Source organism: Anomalospiza imberbis, chromosome 2 (assembly GCF_031753505.1).
Source record: "Anomalospiza imberbis isolate Cuckoo-Finch-1a 21T00152 chromosome 2, ASM3175350v1, whole genome shotgun sequence".
NCBI lineage: Eukaryota > Metazoa > Chordata > Aves > Passeriformes > Viduidae > Anomalospiza > Anomalospiza imberbis.
This window is the reverse complement of record NC_089682.1, coordinates 1,362,756-1,383,016: the sequence shown is the minus strand read 5'-3', so window position 1 is coordinate 1,383,016 and position 20,261 is coordinate 1,362,756. Positions and strand designations below refer to the sequence as shown.

General features: G+C 48.5%; 1 protein-coding gene across 1 annotated transcript in view; it reads right to left on the bottom strand.

The window, feature by feature from the left end:
- Positions 1 to 13,721: 13,721 nt before the first annotated feature.
- Positions 13,722 to 20,261, bottom strand: part of MRPS6 (mitochondrial ribosomal protein S6) — a 45,485-nt gene continuing 38,945 nt past the window's right edge. The window contains exon 3 of the mRNA XM_068179482.1: positions 13,722 to 14,323. Within this exon, the coding sequence (XP_068035583.1) occupies positions 14,143 to 14,323 (181 nt within the window). The 3' untranslated portion in view covers positions 13,722 to 14,142. The remainder of the gene's footprint in view (positions 14,324 to 20,261) is intronic.

Here is a 20,261-nt window from a genome sequence, read left to right as displayed (position 1 = left end):
GATCCAGGGGCAGCCCCAGCTGCTCTGGGAATTCCATCCCAGCCCCTGCCCACCCTGCCAGGGAACAATTCCCAATTCCCAATCTCCCATCCAGCCCTGCCCTCTGGCAGTGGGAGCCATTCCCTGGCTCCTGTCCCTCCAGGCCTTGTCCCCAGTCCCTCTCCAGCTCTCCTGGAGTCCCTTCAGGCCCTGGCAGGGGCTCTGAGCTCTCCCTGGAGCTTCTCCTCTCCAGGTGAGCACCCCCAGCTCTCTCAGCCTGGCTCCAGAGGGGCTCCAGCCCTGGAGCAGTTCCGTGGCTCCTCTGGATTTGTTCCACGAGCTCCACATCTTTCCTGTGGGGAAAACGAGGCAATTTTGATTTGATGTCAAATTTGGGATTCCAGCTTTATCCACCTGCCCCATTCTGGATATGAGGCTGCAAAGGGTGAGCTGGAAGATGCCAGAACAAGCAGAATTTTCCAGGAAGGAATCCAGTCCTTCCCAGGACTCCCAGTTGCTGAGCACCCACGAGGTCACACCGCAGGGAGCTGTTCCCAGACAACCATCCTTGGGATAGTGCAGTGCAAATGCCAGGCTGGGATATGCAAATCCACCTCCAAAGGAACCTGTGCCCTCTGGAAAGGGAACTTGACAAGGTCTGAGCTGAGGACTGGCCAAGGAGGGCAATTCCCAAATGTCTCCTACAACCTGAGATTGAAAACAAAGGCACTTGGATAAGTGTTCATTTCCAAGGCCAGGTTGGATGGCACTTGGAGACACCTGGCACAGTGGAAGGTGTCCCTGCCCATGGCAGGGATGGCACTGGGTGATCCTTAAAATCCCTTCCAACCCAAACCATGCTGGGATTCCCTCTGAGGTGACTTTTCCTGGCTGCTGAGCTGCCTTCCCTACACTGCTCCTATCCTGTGAGGGCAGATATGAACCTGTGTCGGGGTCCAGCACATCCCTCTGGCTGCCCTGGCTGTCTCCAGACCCTGGCAGGGGGCTGGGAGACCTTGGCACAAAATCAAAAACACCTGTGGCTTTGATTTCAGCCCATGGAAAAACTGTCAATTTTGTGTAAGGAATTACAAGCCACAAGGGTTTTAGTGTAATAGGTGAATTAACACAGGGTGGAAAAGCAGAATTTTGGGGTTTTTAGAATGTGATTCAGGGGTACAAGATGGAGAGATCTGGGCATGTCCTGGCCTTCTTCTCCTTCTCCTTGCCCTCCATGTCTCACTGTGATGGTGACACTTTTCTGTTGGGTTAAGGCACAGACACACTGTCCAACGTAAATGACAGACATTGGCACGTTATTGTAAACATGGCACACGGAGTTTTTGGGATAAAATGTGAACACCGCCCTGAGGGCAGACAGAATGCCATGGCCGACCTGCTGGACAGAGCTCAGCAGGGAGAGAAAGAATGTTCTAGATAAGGGAAAATAAACAACCTTGAGAAGCTGATCCTGCGCATCCAGACTCCTTCTTTGTCTGCACAGGCTGGGAATCGAGGACTTTTACACTCTTGGGGCGTAAAACCTCAACACCCCAGACCCCGAGAAACCTGAGCAAGGTTCTCCCTCCGGGTGAAGTGTCCCAGCCCTGCTCCAGTCCTGGAACACTTCAGGAGCCAGTTCCATGCCCTCAATCCAGCCAGGAAGCAGCTGACAGTAATTGCTTGTCCTGCTTTGCTTCCCAGCCAAGGAGAACGAGGAGCAGGGAACAATAGAGGAGAAATGACACTTGTGGAACAAGGCTGCTTAAGGAAAGGCTTAAATAATCAACTCTGACAAAGACATCCCGAAATGTCCAATTGTCCCAGGGGGAGGGAGGGGAGCTGCACAGGCACTCTGTGCTCAGACTCACAAATCAGGGAAATTAGGGAACAGAAATGGCACCTGGGGCCACCCTGAGTCATCACCGAGGGGAGTTCATTAATGAAAGGCCTGAGGAAAGAACAGATGGCTCCACGGGGAGCTCCAGGAGGGCTTAGGCTGCCCTAGCAGGCAGTGTCTGTTTGGAAAACTCCTCCTGATGAAGGGAATGATAAATGACTGGGAGCAAGAGAGGAGAGGGAGATCAGAAGAGCCAAACTGGAGTTTGAAACCTAAATAGCCCAAAGTATTCAAACAAATCAGCTCGAGGTCTGTGCAGAGTTTCTCCCCATTTGTGCCTCGGTTCAGGTCAGCAGAAGGGTTTGGAGCAACTTCTCATCTTCTTCACTTGGTGTGCTCTGCTCCTGGCTTGGGACAACAATGGAAATCCTGCACAGCTCCAACCCGTGTGTCCCTGGCTGTCCCTGGCTGTCTCCCAGGAGCAGGGAGGTCATTCTGCCCCTGTACCTGGCACAGGTGAGGGCACACCTCGAGTGCTGTGTCCAGCTCTGGCCCCTCCGCTTGGGAAGGACCTTGGGACACTGAGCACATCCAGAGGAGGCAGCGAGGCTGGAGAGGGGCTGGGAGCACAAACCCTGTGAGGAACCACTGAGGGAGCTGGGGGTGCTCAGCCTGGAGAAAAGGAGACTCAGGGGTGACCTCAGCGCTCTCCAGAGCTCCTGAAAGGTGGCTGTGCTCAGCTGGGGCTGGGCTCTGTCTCCAGGAACTGACAGAACCAGAGCACACAGCCTCGAGCTGCACCAAGGGAAATACAGGCTGGATATCAGGAAAAGGTTTTCACAGAAAGGGTGATAAAGTTCTGGAGTGGCTGCCCGGGGAGGTGGTGCAGTCACCATCCCTGGGTGTGTTTAACAAAGCCTGGGTGTGGCACTGGGGGCCAGGGTGGAGTTGAGGTGTTGGGGCTGGGTTGGACTCGATGGTCTTGGAGGTCTCTTCCAACCCAGTGATTCTGGAATTCTGTGAATTCTGTCTGTCCCTGTGTGTCCCTGTCTGTTCCTGTCTATCACTGTGTGTCCCTGACTGTCCCTGGCTGTCCCTGGCTGTCCCTGTGTATCAGTCCCTGTCTGTCTGTCCCTGTGTGTCCCTGTGTGCAGGAGGTCAGAGCCGGCCCAGGCTCTGCTCCAGGCCCAGCAATGGCCCCAGAGCCACGGGCAGGGGCTGAGCCCAGCAATTCCCCTGCCCAGGAGGCACAACTTCTGCCCTGGGCCGGGACCGAGCTGGAACAGAGCCCGGAGAGGGGCTGCAGTGTCCTCCCTGGGATATTCCAGAATATCCACAATCCCATGGCCTGGGCTCTGGGATGATCCCAGGTGAGCTCTGTGGGCCCTCCCAGCCTCACCCATCCTGGGATTCTGTGGCTTAGGCTCCAGCCCAGCGCTGAGTTTAAACCACTTTGCAGGTTTACCTTGCTGAGCCTGGGTGAAATCACATCAGGTCCTCACAGAAAGAAATAAATCCATTAAACTCAGGCCCTGTTTCAATGCCTGGGAGGCTGCACAGGTCTGGATCTTTTTCAGGAAGCTGAACCAGGTCAAACACCACCAGAGCTTGGAGTTAAACCAGTTTGAAAAAGAGAACAAGATCTTCCAAGAACTTCACTCAAGTGGAGTCCTGCAAAAATCCTTTCCTGCGAGGGAAAAAAGGGGCTGGGATATGATTCTCAGAGCAGCTGTGGCTGCCCCTGGATCCCTGGCAGTGCCCAAGGCCAGGTTGGACACTGGGGCTGGAGCAGCCTGGGACAGTGGGAGGTGTCCCTGCCATGGCAGGAGTGGCACTGGGTGGGCTGTGAGGTCCCTCCAGCCCAACCCATCCACAATTCCACATTTCTCCAATTCATCTGCAGGGCTGTTTCCCCCTTTGGTTGGTTCTCAGATGATCCATCAGGCACAGCTGCAGCTGCAGTGCCATTGCTTCCAGGAGCATTCCAGGGGAAAGGAGAGGCCAGGGCAATATGTGGCCTTTCCAGCACCATCCTCTGCTCACCTGCAGGCTCAGACTTCAGTTGGAGTCCCAGAATCCCAGAAGGATTTGGGTTGGGAGGGACCTCAGAGCCCACCCAGTGCCACCCCTGCCATGGCAGGGACACCTCCCACTGTCCCAGGCTGCTCCCAGCTCCAGTGTCCAACCTGGCCTTGGGCACTGCCAGGGATCCATGGGCTTTTTGGGGCATTATGAAATCATAAAATATGGACAAGAAATAGAAAATTACCTGAGATCATCTTTTGACTGAAGTTCCAACCACAAACCTTCATTTCAGAGCTAACCAAAACTCAGAACTTCTTTTCTCATCAAAGTTTTGAGATTTTTAATTTTGGCCTCAATCCAAGTGTTAAAGGCAGAGAGAGGGGCTGGAGCTGGCCCAGGAGGGATTTAGGTTGGATTTTGGGAAAGGTTCTTCCCCAGAGGGGGCTGGCACTGCCCAGGCTCCCCAGGGAATGGGCACGGCCCCGAGGCTGCCAGAGCTCCAGGAGCCTTTGGACAGCGCTGCCAGGGATGCCCAGGGTGGGGTTGTGGGGGTCTGGGCAGGGCAGGGCTGGCACTGGGGGATCCCTGTGGGTTTATTCCCACTCAGGATTTTCTATGATTCCATAGAAGTTTTCCAGCAATTTCCCAAGAAATGCCCAATCTGGAAGAAAACAAGAATTAAACCTGGTTTTATTCGCCTCAGTTGTTCCCGGAGTCCACTACAAACCCTTCAACCTTCATTTTAAACTATATCCTATCTCATAGAAATTCTCTTACTTCCTATTTTCCTGTTATTTCATGACTAGTCAATGGAATTATGCACTGACTAATACCAGCATGTCATAACATGACACAGCATCATTGAAATCTCCTTCTCTTTCACCCAAAAATGCTATTTTTAACAGCATTAAGGGCAGTTGCTGCCTGGCACTGATCAAAACATCTTTTTTTTTTCCCCTCACAGGGTAGTTTGGTGCTTTGACACAGAAAAGAAAGGAAGATGAAATATTTCTGTCAGCTCTCAGCAGAAGTTACTCTAAATTATTTGAGAATCAAATTGAAAAATCAAATGGAAGTGATGGGATGTTTGAACTGGGTGTCACTCTGTGTGTACAACACCACATACAATACCCAGAAATAGCTGAAAACTGTGAAAAATACAAAATAAAACACTATAAAAATATTGTTAAATCAAAACCCCCACTACAATTATTGAAAATAAGGTTATTTCCCCAACAATTCCCAGAAATATCTGAAAACTGTGAAAAATACAAAATAAAACACTATAAAAATATTTTAAAATCAAAACCCCCACTACATTTATACAAAATACAGTTATTTCCCTAACAATTCCTAGAAATATCTGAAAACTGTGAAAAATACAAAATAAAACATGACACAAAAATATTTTTAAATCAAAACCCCCACTACATTTATATACAATACGGTTATTTCCCCAACAATTCCCAGGAATAGCTGAAAACCTTGAAAAATACAAACTAAAACAGAATGAAAATGATTTTTCAATAAAAATTCGCAGTACAGTTATGGAAAATGAGGTTGTTTCTCACACAAAAGGTGCAGCAGGAGGAAAAGAGCTGCGATCTGTTTGATTCTGCAGCAATTTTTGATCCCAAATCTGGCTCCATCTGGGTGGTAAAAACCTCTCCCTTTGAAGATGGAGCGGCCACTTCTGGGAGAGCAGCAATAAAATAGGAATTGGCTCAGGAATTGTGTCCCTCAAAGGGAAGGAAGTGATTAAAAACCCCATTATTCCAAATTCTCCTCCTTTCTGCAACACTTCTGTGTCACTCCTCAGGAACAAGCACCCCTCATCTCCAAGGTTTCCCTTCAGGTGACCTGGGATACTCTGGGATCATTTGAAATTCCAGGAGAGCTGGAATCAATATGCAGCCTCACCAGGACTCTTCATTTGTAGGGAAAGATTTTCATGGAATCCCAGAATATCCTGAATGGAATCACCCAGTGCCACTCCAGGCATGCCCAAATCCCACCCTGTCCAAATGCTCCTGCAGCTCTTTTAATTAGGCTGTAAAAAATGACATAATGAAATAAAGGAGCAGGTTTCCAGGCACTCAAAGATCCTTTGGGATGTGGGCAGTGATGTGGGGCCACCATCACATTCCCAGGATCCACCAGGATTTTCCAAACTGACGTCCTCAGCAATTAAAAGAGAATAAAGAGGTAAAATTAAAAATAAATAAGTCTGGGATAGTGGAAGGTGTCCCTGCCCATGGCCTGGGCTTGGAATGAGATGATCTTTAAGGTCCCAAACTGTTCCATGGTTCCCACTTTTCCTACCTGGAAGAGGAACGGCCTCAGGCTGGGCCAGGGCAGGCTCAGCTTGGCCAGCAGCAGGAATTTCCCCATGGAAAGGCTGCTCAGGCCTGGGCAGGGGCTGCCCAGGGAGCTTTGGAGTGCCCATCCCTGCAGGTGTCCCCTGGAGGTGGCACTCAGAGCTCTGGGCTGGGGACAAGGTGGGACTCCATGGGCTGGGAGGGCTTTTCCAGCCCCCGGGATTTGGGGATTCTGTGAAAACAAAGCACTGCACGTGTCTGCAGGAGCGAGGCACCTTGGTGAGCCCCTGGACTGGATTTCATCCTCCCAAAAATCCCTCAGCAAATACTTTTGGTCACCCCCCCTGCCACGGGACTCCAGCTGGGGCCTGTGGCTTGGCCACGGTTGTCACTGAAAGAACCCATCACATTTCTGTGGGTTCTCACACGAGGAACACCACTATTGTCCTTCCCTAAATGCCAGCATTTAGGGACTGTGTCATTCCCACCAGAATAACCCTGGGAGGGGGCTCGTGCTCCTCACAGTGCAATTAGGGAGGGCTTTTAGACCACAGCTGATTTTAGAGCTCCCCGAGGTCGGCAGGAATGTCCCGGGCAGTGGGGATTGGGATCCTGGGATTTCCAACCCTCTCCCAGTCACTCAGATTACTCAGAGGCTGAGGAGCAGAAAATCCTACACAGGGGGAAATGCTGGATTTCTCAGCAGTGATTCACCCTCCCAGCACAGGGAAATCAGGGAAATCAGCACCTAAATGGGCTCCAGGAGAGCTGGAGAGGGACTGGGGACAAGGCCTGGAGGGACAGGAGCCAGGGAATGGCTCCCACTGCCAGAGGGCAGGGCTGGATGGGAGATTGGGAATTGGGAATTGTTCCCTGGCAGGGTGGGCAGGGGCTGGGTCGGAATTCCCAGAGCAGCTGGGGCTGCCCCTGGATCCCTGGCAGTGCCCCAGGCCAGGTTGGACACTGGGGCTGGAGCAGCCTGGGACGGTGGGAGGTGTCCCTGCCATGGCAGGGGTGGCACTGGATGATCCCTAAAATCCCTCCCAACCCAGCCCACTCTGGAATTCTGTGATTCTGTAGCTCCCCGTGATGGCTCCCAGCACCCAGAGATCAGGGCAGAGCTCTGGGTTAGTCTCACCACCAGGAATTTTCTCACCTCACAAACCAGGGTTCCACAGGCCAGAGAAGTGAGAACCTGCACCCAGCCCTGAGAGGGGACAAAGAGGGGACAACCACAGCCAGGGAGGTGTCACCTGGAGCACATCTGGGAACACCACAGCTCTGAGTGCAAATAAATCACCCTTGTGACCAGAGACTGCGAAACTGATGCAAAAAAAAATGCTCTTAATAAACCTGTTCTAGCACATTCCAGTCAGAATTTTGTTGTATTTCCAGTGGTGCCAGTGACAGGACAAGGAGCAGTGGCCATGAAACTAAGACACAACAAATTCCACCCCAGACAGAGGAGGAACCTCTTTCCATGGAGCCCGGGAACAGCTGCCCAGGGAGGTGATGGATTCTCCCCTTCTGGAGCCATCCCAGACCCACCTGGATGTGTCCCTGTGTCACCTGCTCAGGGTGACCCTGGCTGGGCAGGGGGGTGGACTGGGTGATCTCCAGAGGTCCCTGATCATTCTGGGATTCTGGGATTCTGGGATCTCAACCCTTGGAGCACCACACTGGGCACCAAAAAGGAGCAAGTGGTTTGACCTGGCACCCACCAGGCACAGGGGCACTTCCCAGGGCATGGGGAGAGAATTGGGAAAAAAGGGAAGACTCGTGGGGCTGAGATAAAGACAGATGATAGAACACAAAAAAGAAGGGAAAGTCATGGAATCATGGAATGGTTTGGGCTGGAAGGAACCTCAAACTCATCTTGCTTCACCCCTGCCATGGCAGGGACACCTCCCACTGTCCCAGGCTGCTCCAAGCCCCAGTGTCCAACCTGGCCTTGGGCACCTCCAGGGATGAGGAGCTGAGCATGACCCAACACACCCAACTCCCACCTCCAGCCCTGCCCATGTCCTGCACAACAAACAAAGCCTTTGGCTCTGGAGTTTCTTGGAAAACTTCTTGGAAAACGCCTTTTCCAGCCCAAGATTCTGCAGCTTTGCCTTCCTGATGATCATCCTGCTTCCCCTGGCAGCAATCCCAAACCCTCCCAGTGCAGCTGGGAGGGATCTGAGCAGCACCAGGTCACTTTTGGTTTTGTTTCTCTTCCCCTTTGGGCTGGGTGCAGCTCTTCTGGAATTGTTTTTTCTCAGTAAAGGGCAGGGAGTTATTTATAGGGGATTCCAGGGATTATCAAAGCAAACTCTCTGTTCTTTGCAGTGGCTTGGACAACTGGGAATATCCTACCTTCAGAGTGAGCAACTTGGAGGATGCTTTGTGCCCATGCCAGGAGCACTCCTGAAGTCCCTTCATCCTTAAGGAATATTTCATTCCTGCCATTCCCTGAGCAGAAGAGTGGGAATGCTGCCTGTGCATCTTTAGGATAATGAGGTCCCAGTGCCCACAGATGGAACAGACCCTGTGACATTGTCATCCTGCTTGTTCCCCAAAAACAGGGGACAGCCATGATGCCTCAGGTTTGAGCTTTTTTATTTTTCAGATTCTGTGCTGCTTCCGTGTGCAGTTCTGAGCTTCACATTATGGGATGGTGAGCTCTCTGCACAGAGCAGGGAGACAAAACAATTCCTTCTCCAGCTGGGCACCAAGGACAAATGATCCAAATCTCAGGCCCAGGAGCACAAACAACGTGGGCTGGAGAGAGAAAAACAAGCAGGATGGGACTGCATGGGCTAAAGCTGGAATGGGACAATGAACTCCAGTGTGCCAATGGAGCAGAGCTGATCACAGTGAGAGCCCCCGGGAGCGCTCGTGCATTTTGGGACCATTTTGGGTTGTGCTGCCCAAGGCAGATCTGTTAAAGCCTCTTAATAAATCCCGAGTTCATTCTTTAGCTCTGTCTAGTCCCTGTTCTAAGTCAGCCTTCACAAGGCACCACCAGGCTGCAAGGACACTGAGCGTGCCACGAGCCTCCTCTGCTGCTTCCAAGGGGAACTGGGGAGGGAAAATCCAGCTGGAAACCTTCTCCTCCCTACCTGTGACCTTTACATCTGCCCTCAGCACCACACTGAGCTGAGCTGAGCTGAGCTCGTCAGCACAGGCAGCAGCTCTGGAGAGCCCTGCAGGAGTTGGGCATTCCCCAAGGAATGTTGGATGTCTCCACCAAGAGAAGCTTTGCGTGTCTTCACCAGCAGAATTCCCAGCTCTGAAACCCTGCTGAGGTGGCTGAGGGATTCCTCTTGGGATAAGGTGCATTGTACTGTCAGGATACATGGAATTATGGAATGGTTTGGGTAGGGAGGGAATTTAAATCATCCCATCCCATCCCTGACACCTTCCTCTACCCCAGGATGCTCCAAGCCCCATCCAACCCGACCTTGGACACTTCCAGGGAGCAGCCACAGCTTCCCTGAGCATCCACAACTCCTCTGTTCCTACAAAATCCAGCCAGGGGCCTCTTACAGATTCAGTGGAATCTCACCATCCCACAAAACTCCCCTCAGGATTTTCCCAAGCCAGCAGCACCCTCCACACACACCCAACTTGGCAGCCCAAGCACAGCCCAAGCCCAGCAGGGATTAAAGCCCTCCCAGGAAAACATCCTTTAACCTGGAATGCTTCAGGAGTGCAATCTGTCAGTGCCAAGCTCCCCCTCTTCCATGAGTGCTGCCTCCTTATCAATCCTCTCATTTGCTGGAGTTTGTGTTTTTCCAAGGGCTCTTCAGTGGGATGTTCCAGGAAAATCCTGCCAGCACCCAAGTTGGAGAGAAGTGAATCATAAAATCTCAAATTAAAATCCCTCATATTTTAAACAATGCTGATGAGTTTTAAGCCTGTGCTTCCAGGCTGTAAGTTGAAAATAGCTGGGGAGGAGGGGCTGTCTCAAAATTGCAGCTTTCCAGAAGCTGAAAGGAGCCTGAAAAGTGGAATTGGTTCAAACTGACAGGGAGGAGATTTAGATGGGATATTGGGAAGGAATTCTTTATCCTGAGGGTGGGCAGGCCCTGGCACAGGGTGCCCAGCTGGGGCTGCCCCTGGATCCCTGGCAGTGCCCAAGGCCAGGTTGGACACTGGGGCTGGGAGCAGCCTGGGACAGTGGGAGTTGTCCCTGCCCATGGGATGGGATGGGATGTTCCCTAAAATCCCTCCCCACCCAAAGTAGTTTGTGATTCCATGAGAGAATGGAGATCCTGGCAGTGCTGGACCCATCCTGGGCAACTCTTTGGGCAGAAATAACCTGGTCACATCCTAAGAGAAATTCCTTCCCTTCCCTTCCCTTCCCTTCCCTTCCCTTCCCTTCCCTTCCCTTCCCTTCCCTTCCCTTCCCTTCCCTTCCCTTCCCTTCCCTTCCCTTCCCTTCCCTTCCCTTCCCTTCCCTTCCCTTCCCTTCCCTTCCCTTCCCTTCCCTTCCCTTCCCTTCCCTTCCCTTCCCTTCCCTTCCCTTCCCAGCATACAGAGCTGATCCCACCAAGGGGCAGGGATGAGTTTCAGGAATCAAATCCCAGCTCCATGAGCCAGGCTGATTTTTGCTGGTTTTTGCTGATTTTTGCCATCCGACTCCTTCCCTGGATGACTTCCCCAGCAGCTGGTGCCCAGCTCCTCCTGCACTCCCAGGCAGGAGAGGATTTCCAGAGTGACACTGAAACAGAAGATCCTGAAATTCTTTATGCTCACACTCCCAACAAAGGGGGTTTTGGTGCACTCAGGATTCAGGGAGAAAATCCTTGTGTGATCAGAGTTCCCAGGATCAGGGCAGTGGGATTCTTTTGATGGTGCAGAGCCCTCAGTCTGTTGGAGAAACCTTCAGGGTGCAACATTCCCCCATGGAAGAGAAAAGATCAGGAGAAGGGAGGGATGGAGGACATTGCCAAGATCTCCCCCATTTGTTGGCTGAGCAGACCTTTCCAAGCCAGAGCTACCAGTTGTTACTTGAATCCTTTTCCCAAAATCCACAAACAAGAAACCCAGAGGATTTAGGAGCAGAAAACTCCTCATTTCTTACCCTCAGAAAACCTGAGGAGCTTCACTATTGGATTCTCTGAGAAACAAAATTCCAGTCCTGGCATTCCAACTGCTCAGCCTTTGGGAATGGCCATGTAATGGGACATTTCAGGCCATGGTTTGGCTGCATGGCTCCTCTGGCTCTCCAGTGCCCCGAAATTTTACTCTTGGATATCCAGAGCCTCTCAGAGTCCATGGCACAAACTGGGCTATGGACAATCAAAAACTCCTCCCAAGGTTTCCCTTCCTCCACAGGGATTTATGATCCCTCAGGGCACAAATATCCCTTTTTTCCCTTGGCACAGCTGTTTGCTCAGTCCCAGGACTGCTCCAGTTTTATCCCCTCGCCTCCATTCTGGCGTTTGCTGTTATTCACTTCCCAAAATATCCAACTCTTGCTCTGGGAGCTGACTGGGCTCAACAAATTGCAACCCCCCCACTCCACCTCTAATTAAAAAACAACCTTTGAAAGTCCCTATTAGAAACTATGCATGATGAAGAAAGCAGTACCTGCAGTTGAGAGGTTTATAAATAAATCCAGGCGCTGGGGCAGCTCCAGGGCTGGGACAAGCACGCTGCAGTCCCGCTCCTGCCACCCCCAAAAAATGGGACAACAATTAAAAAGTCCTAGAGACAGTCATGTAGAGAAAATGATCAGTAATGTCAGGACTCTTGTCGACAAATTGAGCACTAAACATGTGTGAAGTCTGGCTTGCTGCTGTGCATCCCTCAAATTTAAGAGCGTGCTGATACACACCATTGAATTGAGGAGTCTGAACTACCAGTGTTCCCATACAGAGGAATTGTTTCATACAAGCAGATCGCCAGAAAAAAAAAAAAGGGAATGTAACAACTTTTAAGCCTTATTGAAGGATGCTGTGGACTTGGAGAGACTTTTACGTGGATAATAATTGAGAATCTTGTTGCTTTAACTGGATTTCGAAGGGTTGGATTTGCAAAAAAATGTAAAAAATCTGCAGTCCTGCACTGAAAACCAGCACCATGTTAATGTAGAATGTGACAGAATCTTTTCTTAGGAGGAAATTGAGTAGTTCTCATTAATTCTGCTTTGGTGCTCAACATCTCAAAGAAGTTACTGGGGTAAATTTAAAAAGAAAAACCCACAAAATTTGGCAGGAGAGTTCCTTGCTGACAATTTCAATTACTGTGGGAAAACAGGAATATAAAAATTCTGTGTAATATTTGACTTCCAGCATAAGGGGCTGAGCCTGGAGCAAAGGAGGCTCAGGGGGGACCTCGTGGCTGGGATTCCATGGGATGGGAGGGCGTTTCCAGCCCCAGGGACTCTGGGATCAACCTTGAAATTGGGACAAATGAAATGGAAAATTAAAAACTACACCAAAGAAACTGAAAAAGGACAAAAACCCCAACATTTTTACATTCACAGCCTCTGCTGAGCTTCATGGAGTGGAGCTGAAATCTTAGTTATTCCCTTTCTTACTCAATCCAAATTCCAGGTTAGAGGCAAAATCCCTTTAAACTCCAATCTTTCTGTCCAAGTTCTGTTTAAGAAAACCTTTGGAGAAACCCCTGAGTAAGACACATTCTGGCACTTTTTACACCCAAAATGTGAATTTTCAGCAGTGAGGGCAGCTCAGGGAGCCAAACCTGGGGCAGATTCCCAAATCCAAGGCTCCTCCTGGCTGAGCTCATCCCTGGCTGGGAGCCAGGTCTGTCCCACCAGGAATAGTCATGGATAAGGAAAGCAGGCAGCAAGCACAGCAATAAAAGCACCTCTAATACAGATTCAGCTTCAGGGAGTGTGTAGTGTATTTTTCCAGAAAAAAAAAAAAGAAAATTAAAAGAAAGGAAAAAATAAAATAGGGAAAAAAGAGAATTAAAAGAAAAAGGAAGATCAAAATTAAATTTTAAAAAGCCCATGATGAAAATATTCCCAAACAAACAAACCCCACAAATCCAGACTTTCATGACTCTTAAAGGAAGATGTAGAGAAAAATAAAATGGTTTTTTTTTCCTGATGCATTAGAAAAAAAAAAAAAAAAGAAATTCAGAAGAACTGGTTTCTTTTCCTTCCCAAAATTCCACATCTAAGGAAAAAAAAAAAGAGCACAAACTCCCCCTAGGAATGATTCAACCACTGGATTTACATCAGAGAGCAGGAGGTCTTTAATCATATCATTGATTTTCCTCCTGTTTTCAACAAAACAAAGGCAAAAAAGACACATGGACACAATATTCTGATGTTTTTTCCCAGTTTCAAACATCCACTTGATGGCAAAACAAAGCAGCTTTGATTCTCCTGCTCCTACAAAAGCTTGGCAATCTCCAATTCCCACCTGGAATTTTCTGGCCTTACCTAAAAAGGAATTTTTACCTGTGTTTTGAACATTGCTTACCTTCAGGACCATGAGGTGGCTTTTTGGCAGTGAAAGATTTGGGAATTTTTAATACTTAATTAAAAAAAAAAAAAAGTGTCAGGTTTTACTTTTAATCACACTTTTATTGCCTTTTCCCCCCCAAAACAACCCCACCAAATCACATCCTAGATTTCTGTATTTACACTGCAGACTTCTTAATCTCTCATGTAAATATCCATATTCTGGAGTAATCTCTGGGAAAAAAAATGCTATTTATAGCATCCTGCTGCTGGAGAAATCTTCATTATCAATGTAATGCTCCGAGAGAAAATCAAATCAATTTGCAGAGCTGTCAAACAGCAAGATAAGCACCCAGATTAAAACAGATTAAAACTATCCTAATTATTTTAAACAAAAAGAAACCTCAGTTGTTACAATAATGAAGATACTGTGACAGACCACACACATCCCATGCCCAAAAGTGATTTTTTCATTTTTTTGATGGATAGGATTTATCACAATTCTTTTCCAATAAAAAATGGGTTAAAGCAGTTTCAAACATTTGGGATTTTCAGTTTTTCTTGGCAGAGAGTTTCTCCTCGGGGCTGACTGGGAGGATGCCACTGCATTCTTCTGCCTTGGCCACGGGGTGTTTGATAAAAGCCCTCCTGATGACATCAATGTCCCGTCCCAAATGATCCATCATGGGGGACACCAGGGAAGGGGGGGCCTCTAAGTCTATCAGAAAATACCTGCAAAGAGAAACACACCAAATCAACCAAAATTCCTGGGCAGGAACAAAATCAACCAAAAAAAAAAAATAAAAATACCTGGGCTGGACAAAATCAACCAAAACACCTGGGCAAGAACAAAATCAACCAAAAAATACCTGGGCTGGATAAAAACAACCAAAATATCTGGGCAGGAACAAAATCAACCAAAAAAAAAATACCTGGGCTGGACAAAATCAACCAAAATTTTTGGGCAGGAATAAAATCAACCAAAATATCTGGGCAGAATAAAATCAACCAAAATACGTGGGCTGGCACAAAATCAACCCAAACACCTGGGCAAGAACAAAATCAACCAAAAAAATACCTGGGCTGGATAAAATCAACCAAAAAACCTGGGCAAGAACAAAATCCAAAATACCTGGGCTGCAATTCAAGGAAATCTTCTGGGCTTTTTTTTTTTTTTAATGAGAGTTCCTAAGTATTTTCTGCTCCTGTGGTGTTTTTGTTAAAATGAGAATTCCCAAGTTTTTTCTCACATTTTGGTCCCTGGATCGTTTCAAATAAAAGCTGAGCGTTAGCTTGATTTCAGTGATGAAAAGCTGAATTGAACCCTGTTGGAATCATGGAATATCCTGAGCTGGAAGATGTGCCACAGGATCATCCAGGCTCTGCCCAGACCCCCAACAATCCCAGTTTTTCCCTGGGAATGTTGTCCCAACACTCCCAGAGCCCTGTCCAGCACTGCTGACCCAAGGAGATTTATGGGGATGTTTGAAGGAGTTTTGAATAAGTTAGAGATGGGATTTTTGAATTGTTGTTGATGATGTGATTTATTTTTTTATGTTCTATATAGACAGGAAGGGTGAGTTCAGCTCACATCTTTACAGTACGGTTCAGAAGGCTGTAAGACTTTTAGTTACAAGATTTTTAAAGGATCTATTGATTAATAAAATATTGCTAACGAGGATATTTGTTTTTTATTTAATCTTTAAATATTTTGTCTTGTGGACTTACGTTACAGTGTAAGATTTCTTAGCTAATCACGTTATGATTAGTAACTTATAGAAATTTATTAGAAACATAGTAACTTATTAGAAACTTATAGTACTGTATTCTAATTTCTTTGTTTCTTTTTGTAGCTTTAAAAAAAATATTTTAAACTCCAAAACTCTAAACCTTCTTTTAGTTAGTTTAATGTGTTTCTATTTTAAACTATAAATTTACATTCTCACTTTTAACACTTAAGTTTGGAAGGTTTTTCTAAGGCCTTAGATCAAATCTTATGTTTAATTCTAAGCCTTGGCTTACAGGCCCAGATTCTAACAGATTCTAACAGAGGTTGAGGATTTTGCTTTTTCTCTTCCATCCATCTCCACATCCTGGCAGTTTTTAAGACAAGGCAGGATGGCAGGAGCAGCTCCTTCCTGGAATTCCTGATGGGTTTTTTGGGGAACAGATGCCAGTGGGAACCATCTCAAGCTCATCCACACACACAGAGATTCCTTCCTGCAAAGCTCTGCCTCGGAGCTGAATGGAAATGGGAAAAATAAATATTAAAAAAAAAAAAAAAAAGCAAAAAGAGGTGGATTTATCCCAAATCACATCTGAGATGTGAACACGGCTTAAATCTTCAGTCTGCTGGGGCTTGCTGAGCATCCAGCACTGCTGACCTTGGTGGGACTGAACCATGGAATATCCTGAGTGGGAATTGAACCATGGAATATCCTGAGTGGGAATTGAACCATGGAATATCCTGAGTGGGAATAAACCCCCAGGGATCCCCCAGTGCCAGACCCCCACAACTCCAGCCTGGGCATCCCTGGCAGCGCTGTCCAAAGGCTCCTGGAGCTCTGGCAGCCTCGGGGCCGTGCCCATTCCCTGGGGAGCCTGGGCAGTGCCAGCCCCCTCTGGGGAAAAACCTTTCCCTAAAATCCAACCTAAATCCCTCCTGGCCCAGCCCCAGCTGCTCCCTGGTGCTGTCCCTGTCCCAGGTCTCAGATCCCCAGGGAACCCTTTGGTGTCTCCAAAGCTCTCCTGACATCCATGAGGAAACAGCCACCGCCACCCTGGAAGGAGCAGAACATGGCTCCCCACTGATCTCTCAATAACCAAAGTAATTTCTGCAATAAATCCCTTTCCTGAAGATCTGCAGCTTCTTCAGGAGCTCAGCTGGAGTTTTCCAGGAGGTTTTTCCAGCTCCAGCACACCTGAGGGAGCAAAGGGGTGTTCTAGGGGACACAACATATCCTGTGCATCACTTCCTTCCCAATATCCCAGCCAGCCCTGCCCTCTGGTAGTGGGAAGCCATTCCCTGTGTCCTGTCCCTCCAGCCCTTGGAAATTGTCCCTCCAAACCAGAGAAGGTGGAAGGAACCAAAGTTCTGGTTCCAGCTTTATTGGCAGTGCTGGTTCATTCACAACAGTTCACGGGAGTAGGGCTGGATGGGAGATTGGGAATTGGGAATTGTTCCCTGGCAGGGTGGGCAGGGGCTGGGATGGAATTCCCAGAGCAGCTGGGGCTGCCCCTGGATCCCTGGCAGTGCCCAAGGCCAGGTTGGACACTGGGGCTGGGAGCAGCCTGGGACAGTGGGAGGTGTTCCTGGCAACCCAAACTATTCCATGGATGGGTACTGAGGTCCCTTCCAAGCCAAACCATTCCAGTATCCCACATTTCTCCAAGCCCACCTCCCCATGGAGCACCACACAACCAAAAGTGACATCATTTAAATGAAGACAAAATGTCCAAGCAGGATCAGACACCCCAGTTTCATCTCAAAACTGCCCCCGACAGAGAGGAATTTGCTCTGCAGGAATTTTGGATTCTTCCTTAGTCAACTACAGCAGGAGCACCCCATGTTCACAAAGGAGATCTTGGAGGGAAAGTCCCCAAGGCCAGGAGGGAACTGGGAATCTGAAGGGGAAATACAGGAGGTGGGGCTGTGAACAAGCCCTGCTCGTGCCCTTCAGGCTGCACTGGGTTCAGCTTTTTGCATCACATCCCAAATATTGCACCCCAAGAGCCCCATGGGGCCAGGAATGACTCAGGCAGCGCTGCTGGGTTGCAGAATCCACCCCTGGAAAACATGGGAACAACACTTTTCCTCAGCCAGCACCCTGATGTCACACCAGCATCCACGTAACAGTCTCAACTCATCCCCAAATCCTTTCCAGAAAGTCCAGAATTCCTTATGGGAGGGGTAGGACAGTAAAAAACCCACATGACACCCCTAATCCTGAGGCAGGAGAGGTGCCCAGCTGGAATGGGCTGTGCCTGGGTGTCCCTGAAGCCAAGGGAGCAGTGCCAGCCCATGCCAGCCCAGCATTCCAGGGTGCCTGAGCTGCAGGAATCGCCCCAGGGATTTGGAGGAATTCTGCTGGGCTCGCTCCTCCTCGCAAATCCCCACAGCAACAAAATTTGGCTTTTGGGCAACTCGGCTTCCCACTGCTCTGTGGGCTCCAGGATGCAGAGATGCCACCAGGGCTGGAGTTTAGGGACAGGGACCATTCTCCAGCCTGGCCAGTTTTGTGGAAGTGCAGCCCAGCAGGATCCAAGGATGCACCACCCAAAATCTGGGGATGTGGGATTCTCTGGTAAAGCCATTACAATCCACTGGTGAATTCAGCAGATGACACTTGAACTCTCCTCCTTGGGAAGCAGCCTTCCAAGTCCTCTCACCTAGCAGGAGGGAGGATGCGGGGAGCAATCCCAGCTGGTGATTCCTGCCCCCTTCCCTCGCACTGATCCCACTGCCATCCCCGCTCTGCATCCAGAATTTAATTCCATTTCTGCCCAGCTCTCATCTGCTGCTCTTCATAGTGCTCCTAAAACGGCAAGAGGGTTGTTTTTTGGTTTGTTTTGGGTTTTGGGGTTTTTTTTGGTTTTTTTCCCCCCTCCTTCCCTCCAAAAGCTGCTTTGCAACTTTGTGCTTTCTCTGCCATTAGCAAAGGGTGGAAATTTCCACTGACGCACTGTTGATAAGCCAAGGAGAAGGGGGGGAAGGGAGGATGAGCTGTTCCAGCAGATCTTTCTGACTCCTCTCAGGAAAAGGTATTTTATCAAAATTGCACGCACTGGGAAAAACGTGGGGTTTCAAAAACAACCACCTCTCTCCAACGTGAGCAAGGTTGCTTCCCCCTGCCACAACAAAACAAAAAAAAAGAGAGAGAAGGGAGAAAGAAGCAGAATAAAAAAAAATAATTTTGATTTCTTCAGGAAAGAAAGAAGGGCTGGATAAACAATGAGCAAGACAATGGACAATGACATCCCTGAGGAGATCTGAACCCCTTCCCCTCAAATCTCCATGCTGAAATCAGCTGCCAGGAGGCCACGGGGGTTTTTAAACCCTCAAACCTTCATTGCAGGCAGTGGTCTATGACCCCACAACGCTGCTGTTTGTGGAGTAAACAACCCCAAATCCCAGAGAGACAAAGCCAGGGAAAAATACAGGAATGCAGCAGGGAAACCACCTCGTTCTTGCAAACAGAAATGCAAAAAGCATTTGTGCTCTCTAGGAGTCACCAGGGGAGAAATGCAGGAAAATTCCACTGATTCACGATGAGCCCACAGTTATTTTTGTCCTCCTGCTTGACTGCAAACACAAGGATGATTTAAATGCAGGGGAGCAGACTGGAACACATTAAAACAATGCATTAACTCCAAAAGAAATTAAAATATAAGATGGTCTCAAATAAAAGAGGACGTGCCTTTGTATATGAGGGAAATAAAAAAAAAAGAGGGCAAAACAAAGAGCCAGGTTTCATTTCTGGAATTTACCATATTCAAAACAGAAACTGATTGAACCTTGAGTGCTAAGGATGCTCAAATCTGTTGCTTTCAGATGGCCAGGGTAGGACTTCAAGGATCCTGGATGAAAATTCCCTTTGAAACCCTCCTGGAATACAACTCTGAGCCGAGGGGAACAGTGAAGATGTGGTGGCCTTGGAAGAGGCTGTGGGGTCCCAAGGTTTTGGCCCCAAAATGTCTCCCTTGTGTGAAGGTGGAAGATTCAAGGGAAAGAAGATGTTCTGAGGAACAGCAGAGGTGAAAGGAGCAGAAAACACCTGGAGGAAACCACAGCAGGTGCAGGAGGAGCTCCGCGTTGTCCTCATTAAGGTAATTCCACAAAAAATATATTTTTTTTTTTTTTTTTTTGCTACCTGAATGTTCATTTTTAGGACCATGGAAATGGGGGAATTTGCTTTGCCCCTCCTCAGCAGGGCAAGCTCATGATCAGGATTGTCAGAAGGACCAGGACAAGTGTTGCCTTTAGCTTTTAAAAGTATGGCAGTGGAAGTTCCTTGAAAATCTGGGAAGGACCAGATCAAAGCCAAAAGTTGGACTTTTGTGACCAAACTGTGCCACAGCAATGATGGGAATGAGCCACAGAGAGCTTGGGGGGAGATACATCCACAGCCCCAGGAATGGCTTTTCCCACATTCCATCTACAGGCACCTGTTGTTCAGCTAATTAAATCATGGAAAGATATTTCATTAATTTAAAGATAATTTTAAAAAAGAAATTAAAATTAAAGTCAACCCCCCCCCCGACAAAATGGTGGCTGGTTGCCACCCCACCAAGTCCAGTGGCCACCACACTCAGTCAAGGAGCTTGCACAAGGAAGCCACAGGATTTGGTGGATTCTGGTGCCTCCACGTCACCAGCTTTGCTCAAAGCCTCTAAAAAGCACCAAAATTCCAAAGGGCACCTCCACAGGTAAGGTGGAAAGGAAAAAACATCCCAAACATTTCAGGGCTTTGATCCTTGAGGCACATCCACACTTACATGGGGAAAAGAATTTGAAGGCTCAGTAATGGTTCAACTCATCAATGAAGAAAGCCCCATCTAGTGGAAGAAGACAACCAGCTGAGCAGAAAATACTTCAAATGTCCATAAATCCACAAATATTCCAGCTGCTTTTGTTCTCATCCAACTGCACTGCAGAGCCAAGACACCTTTT